The sequence below is a fragment of the Alosa alosa genome, chromosome 7, assembly GCF_017589495.1.
Source record: "Alosa alosa isolate M-15738 ecotype Scorff River chromosome 7, AALO_Geno_1.1, whole genome shotgun sequence".
In the NCBI taxonomy this organism is placed as follows: Eukaryota; Metazoa; Chordata; class Actinopteri; order Clupeiformes; family Clupeidae; genus Alosa; species Alosa alosa.
Genome location: NC_063195.1, coordinates 16,387,893 through 16,394,600, shown reverse-complemented (window position 1 = coordinate 16,394,600; position 6,708 = coordinate 16,387,893). Strand labels below are relative to the sequence as shown.

General features: G+C 42.1%; 1 protein-coding gene across 1 annotated transcript in view; it reads left to right on the top strand.

The window, feature by feature from the left end:
* Positions 1–6,399, top strand: part of LOC125298635 (protein GPR108-like) — a 13,909-nt gene extending 7,510 nt beyond the window's left edge. The window contains exons 13-19 of the mRNA XM_048249456.1: positions 1,277–1,394; positions 2,018–2,148; positions 2,407–2,450; positions 3,845–3,894; positions 4,161–4,244; positions 4,562–4,683; positions 6,228–6,399. Coding sequence (XP_048105413.1) covers positions 1,277–1,394; positions 2,018–2,148; positions 2,407–2,450; positions 3,845–3,894; positions 4,161–4,244; positions 4,562–4,683; positions 6,228–6,315 — 637 coding nt within the window. The 3' untranslated portion in view covers positions 6,316–6,399. The remainder of the gene's footprint in view (positions 1–1,276; positions 1,395–2,017; positions 2,149–2,406; positions 2,451–3,844; positions 3,895–4,160; positions 4,245–4,561; positions 4,684–6,227) is intronic.
* The last annotated feature ends 309 nt before the right edge of the window (positions 6,400–6,708 follow it).

Here is a 6,708-nt window from a genome sequence, read left to right as displayed (position 1 = left end):
CAAAAAATAGCTCCGTACAGCTGAAGCCCAGTCTACAGTCTGCCTCAGTGAGAATCCTAAACTTTGTCTGTGTTCAGTTTTCGATCCTGATTGGCTGCATTCGTGCTAACTAACAAATCAGACAGCGGGACAATGCTCTTGACCACAGAGTAGCAAATGCAGGGAGTGAGAGACGCTTTACAGACAAAGTAGCACGTTTCATTCTTTATCCATTTCAATATTGGCTTATCGGTGGAAAAAATGACCGATACCGATTATTATAAAAATGCTAAAGATTGGCCCTAATAATCAGCCAGGCCGATAATTGGTTGACCCCTAGTTTTTAGATTTAATAGTGCTAGTTTCACAAAAGTATTACAAAACTTAAGGGCACAAACCCTAAACTTATTTGCCATATTAGAGTTAGCTCCACCATGTTGGATAATTTTCTTCAATAGAAGTTCACTTTCATGCAACGTACGTCTGGAGTGGTTGTTTTGCAACGTTAAATGAAAAGGCTAAAGATTAGAACTATTTGTGTGGGTGGAGGATGAACGTACAAAAATCTAAATAAAGGATGGAAACTGGAAACAGTAATGGAACTGTTGTATAAAAGCAAAATGACACTCGTGGTCATTGGTTGGTAAAGGATATCCCAACGACTCTAGTTGCCAATTACAGCCATGGCGACATCCTTTACCATCCCCACTCCCACTCATGTCATATTGCTTAATAATTAAAAATGATAAACATTACATGCAAATATACAATTACGTACATGGAAATATTTGTCATTATTCACATGACACGCTTTAATTCCTTGCAAGGAAATAATTACCTGTTAATTACTTAATTGAGTAATTGATTGCATAGAATTGAAACAATTACTGTACATGCAGCTCTAGTACGGTGTAATTTCCTTAATGTCATTACATTTGTGCTGTGATATATCTATTTAGTACAATTTCATGTCAGAGTACTTTATTCATCCGGAGGTAAATTTAGGACATTAATGAATAGATCAAATAAATAAATTGCATATGAACATTCTGTGAAATTAACAGAAATTTAATTCAATTTGGCCTTTATGGAGATGGCTCTTCTGACAGGCTGAGGGGAAATGAATATTTTGTTTTAGCGCAAAAAAAAAAAAATAAAAAAAAAAAAAAATGTTCCAAATGATCTCAATTCACAATGTTAAATTACTGTACAATCAGCTCTAGTACTGTTTGATATAATCCTGTTGTTGCACTTGGCCATGACGAATGATGACGGTTGGTTGCTGTTCCCCTGACAGACTGAAGGGGGCGCTGCTTTTCATCACGCTGGCTCTCATTGGCACTGGCTGGGCCTTTGTCAAGTACATCCTGTCCGACAAGGAGAAGAAGATCTTCATGATAGTCATTCCACTGCAGGTGTGTGTTTGTGTCCGTGTGTGTTTTTAATTTTTTTTTTAATTCTACTGTGTATGTGTGGGTATGTATTTGGTTGTATCAGGGTTCCCACGGGTCATGGAATTTCTGGAATATCATGGAGTTTTGGAAAGTCTATTCCAGACTCATAATTTTTGGGTCAAAGTCATGGAATATCAGGGAATTTCGTTGTAGCAGTTTAAAAAATGTACTTGCCAAAAATAATACATTAATTAAAATATCGTTTCATGCAGAATTGGAGTATATCTGGTTATTAGCCCTACTGCTTGCCTGAGTAGCCCAAATGTTTTTATTGCCCATGCCCATGTATTCATCTCCCACTCTAAAGAAGTAAACGATTCTTGAATGCTACGTGGCTGCTCTGAAATCATTGGTTGGTATATCGCTCAGTAATTTATATGAAGTCATGGAAATTCAGATTTTTTGTCAGGAGAAGTCATGAAATTTTACGTTTGACTTAGAGTGGGAAACCTGTTGTATGTTTTTGTGTGTTTGGGGTTGTGGGTGGGTTACTGAATGGCCATGAGTGACTAAGCAAGCACACATGTATTCATGTGTGTGTTTATGTGTCTCTGTGTAACTGTGTGTGTGTGTGTGATGGACAGGTCCTGGCCAACGTGGCCTACATCATCATTGAGTCAACAGAGGAAGGCTCCAGTGAGTATGCCCTGTGGAAGGAGATCCTCTTCCTGGTCGACCTCATCTGCTGCGGAGCTATCCTCTTCCCAGTCGTCTGGTAAGTATGTGTGTGTTGTTGTTTTTTTTTGTTGTGTAGAATATGTATTTTAGAATGGTTGGATTTAAATTTGTTCATAGCAAGACTGTGTGTGTGTGTGTGTGTGTATTTGTGTATTTCCTTGCATACATGGCTGTGAAACAAGTGCATTGGAGTTTTGCTCTACATTTTTTATCTTCCACATTTGTGTTGTTTCTTCCTTCCCTCACTTCCTCCGTTGTTTCTTCCTTCCGTTCTCCCATCCTTCTCTCTACTCAGGTCCATCCGCCACCTCCAGGAGGCCTCCACCACTGATGGCAAAGGTGAGACGCACTCAAAGCTTTTACACCAAAACACCCAACAGGACCTCTCAGACAATAATGCCAGAGCCAGCCGAGGTCCCCTGGCTCTAGTTTTAACTAATAGACTCTGACATGCCTTGGCATTGGTGAACTAATAGACTCTGACATGCCTTGGTATTGGTGAACTAATAGACTCTGACATGCCTTGGCATTGGTTAACTAATTGACTCGGCCAACAGCTTTTACACCAAAACCTGAAGACCCAGCTCTTTAGAGAACATCTCCTCTCATAGCAACACTTACAACAAGTCTTACTGATCCTAGCACTCACCAGCCGTCTTAAACTGACAAGTAACTGTTAAAAACAGCACTCACTGATGCACTTATTCTTACTGTACTCTAATGTTTTTAAATTGTCCTAAAATTGTTGAGAATTGCTCTAAAACTTAAACTGTTTACCATGTTGTTTGTCGCTTTGGCTAAAAATGCGTCAGCCAAATGTAATGTAATGTAAAAACACCCAACAGGACCTCTCAGACAACAAAGCCAGGTCCCCTGGCATTAGTTAACTAATTGACTCCGACATGCCTTGGCATTGGTTAACTAATTGACTCAGGGATTCCCTGGCATTAGTTAACTAATAGAATCAGAGATCCCCTCACACTGGCATTAGTTACCTAATTGACTCAAGTACTCGACTACAGCTATCGTTTGTTCAATTGACATATGATGCAAAAATCTACATGTTGACACTCTGCCTCTCTCGCTTGGCAATGGTAAGAACAACTCACACCGCCAGCAGCTTCTACACAAAAAACACCCAACATGACGACATACTTGCAGAGAGAAGCCAGCACAGATCCTCAGGCACTAGTTAACTAAATGACTCAGAGGCCCAATTTACCTAAATGACTGAGATCCTCAGGCACTAGGTATCTAAACGACTCTGAGATCCCCAGGCACAAGTTAGAGGAAGTGCCGACTTTTTGGGACTTTAGCTTATTCATCGTATTCCTCAGAGTTCGATAAGTCCATACATACCCTTCTCATCCGAGTGTGTGTAGTTACTCGGTCTGACACACCCACTGCTAGCCTAGCTTAGCACAAGGACTTTGAAGTGGCCGGCTTCATTAGCCTACACCTCCCAATAGTGACAAAACAATTCCAACATTTTTCTATTTACATGCTGTGATTTGTATAGTTACAACCTGCCCTGCTGCTCCTTAACTACAGAGAGTGTTGTATTGAACGATCTGCCTCTCTCTCTCTTTTTAATATGAGGGTCAGAGAGGTTGTCAGTGTCAGTGTTTTATGGGTGCTGTAATGGATACGAGTGAATGGGAATGATTACTGGTTCAATAACCAAATGTTTTAAATCTCTCTCTCTTTATCTCTCTCTCTCTCTCTCCTCCTAGCTGCCATGAACCTTGAGAAGTTGAAGCTCTTCAGGCATTACTATGTCATGGTGAGGACAGTGCCACCCTCAGTTATTTCTGCACATCACACCTCTATAGTATTACACAAACAACATTGTGGATGATTATTCTCTCTAACTCTAAATCGCTGTCTCTCTCCCTCTCTTTCTTTCTCTCTCTGAATATCTAAATGTCTGCCTGTTTTCTCTCTTTCTGAATATATCTATCCATCTATCTATCTATCTATCCTATCCATCTATCTATCCTATCTATCTGTCTGTTTCTCTATTTCTCCTTCCCTCTCTCCCCCTCTTAGATTGTGTGTTATATCTACTTCACGCGGATCATCGCCATTCTGCTGAAGGTGACCGTGCCGTTCCAGTGGCAGTGGTGCTACGAGGTGAGTTCAGTCCAGACCCAGCGGCCATTTTGTCTCGCTCAGCAGTGGCATGGCGGCTTTGAGTTTAGTGTGTATGTTGAGTGTGTGTGTGTGTGTGTGCATTTGTGCGTGTGAATTGCAGCAAGTTTTGATTTTTTTTTTTTGGATCTCATGATTCTTCTCTCTTTTTCTACTTCCTGTTTCCATCTCGATCTCCCTCTGTCTGCAATCTCACTGTCTCTTTTTTTTCTCTTTTATATCATTACATCTACCTTTCTCACCCTTCTTTTTCTTTCATATCTCTCTCTGTCTCTCTCTCTCTCTCTCTCTCTCTGTAGTTCCTGGTGGAGGTGTCCACCCTGATCTTCTTCGTGCTGACGGGCTTCAAGTTCCGGCCGGCCTCCAACAACCCTTACCTGCAGCTCCCACAGGATGAGGAGGACATGGAGATGGACGAAGTGTGAGTGTGTGTGTGAGAGTGTGTGTGAGAATGTGTGTGTGTAAGTGTGTGTGCGCATGTGTGTGTGGCTGTGTGTGCTCTAATAATGTCTGTGAGAATATCTGTGTGGGTTTTACTGTATGCCGGGCTCTAAATTGGCACCTGCCAAGCGCCAATGGCGAGTATATTTTTGTATTGGGGGCTAAATCACGGCAGGTACTGCGCCACTTTGGCGTGTGGAAAACGCTTGGTTATCAACTGCGCGAATAGGCCACTTCATTCTGCCACGTTTTGAAGTCAGTCTGTCTTGAATTTCCCCTTGGGGATCCCCGAGCGCCACTGTTGTAGCAGGCAGCTCACTGCGTCGGGATTTAGTGTGTGCTTCACCTCACTGTGTGTTCACTGTGTGCTGAGGGATCAAAAGATTATATATACTTACTTAATAAAGTATCTATCTATGTTAAATTGGCTTGCCATATCAACTCCGCTTTGCATCAGTGTTCTGTTCGCCCAATGTTGACCTGGCTACTTGCCAAAACGAGAAAATGAGAAAACAACTAGATCGCCACACAAATAGAACTTGAAAGTTTCAGATGCTCCATAGAAACGTAGCCTATTACTTGCTTACTTTCACTTTCAATGATCGTAAACAAACTACTCACGGAATGATATGAAAGACGTGATTCACAACTCAAAACCCATTGCCACTGTCATATTTGATATTTTTGCAGTGGTCATTAAAGCAAAGATCCTTGATTACTGGCCAAGATGGAGCAGCGCAATTCGTTCACTCCGCTTCAACAATTTCTAATTATAGAAAATTATTGGACCTCCGGGAAGGCCCGTTCATTTGAATGGAACTCGCACCGGAACTTGTGAACTTCTGAAGCTTTCTAAAAAAAGCTGTATACAATTTAGAATTATAGGCTACAAAATTATTGGACCTCCGGGAAGGCCCGTTCATTTGAATGGAACTCGCACCGGAACTTGTGAACTTCTGAAGCTTTCTAAAAAAAGCTGTATACAATTTAGAATTATAGGCTACAAAATTATTGGACCTCCGGGAAGGCCCGTTCATTTCAATGGAACTCGCACCGGAACTTGTGAACTTCTGAAGCTTTCTAAAAAAAGCTGTATACAATTTAGAATTATAGGCTACAAAATTATTGGACCTCCGGGAAGGCCCGTTCATTTCAATGGAACTCGCACCGGAACTTGTGAACTTCTGAAGCTTTCTAAAAAAAAAGCTGTATACAATTTAGAATTATAGGCTACAAAATTATTGGACCTCCGGGAAGGCCCGTTCATAATTGTATAATTGGCTAATGATAGGCTACTTTCAAAATAGTTATGAATCATTTTGGCCAGTGAAAAATATGTCTGGCCGGTAATCTACCAGCCACATTGGCTAGCAGGTCAAAAAGTTAATTTCGACCCCTGACTATGTGTGTGTGTGTGTGTGTGTGTGTGTGTGTGTGTGTGTGTGTGTGTGTGTTTAGCGTACCTGTCGTACCTGTCGTAGTCTCTTTATCAATAGTTTTATTTTTCTCCTTCTCTCTCTCCAGTTTGACAGAATCCGGCGCGCTCGAGGGCATCACCAAAGTGAAGAAGACGTCCAACGCTCGCGAGCGACAGAGAGAAGCCACCTTATGAGAGCCGTGCGCGCCGCTCCTGGGTCCCGTTTGAGCTCCGCCCACGGGCGCACAGGGGGAGGAGTCTGGACTCTTGTACCCAGCCACCCCCAACCCTTGTGACCATTCCTGCTGACGGTCACCACCATGGCAGCTGTCATGGCCAACCGCAGCGTCGCTATGCAACAACAACAACAAACAACAACAACAACAACAATAACTACTACTACTAACGAGACGTAAAGAGCAGAACAGTGAAAAGATCGACGGAGTTAGTGATAAACGAGCGTCTTCGTTTTGGGTCCCTTCTCCCTATAGCTTTGAGACACAGTTATACTAGCCTTTCACACGACCCACCCCACCCCCACCCCCTTTGTGATGGCTTGCAGTGGTTCATTCCAGAGACTGTGCTCCC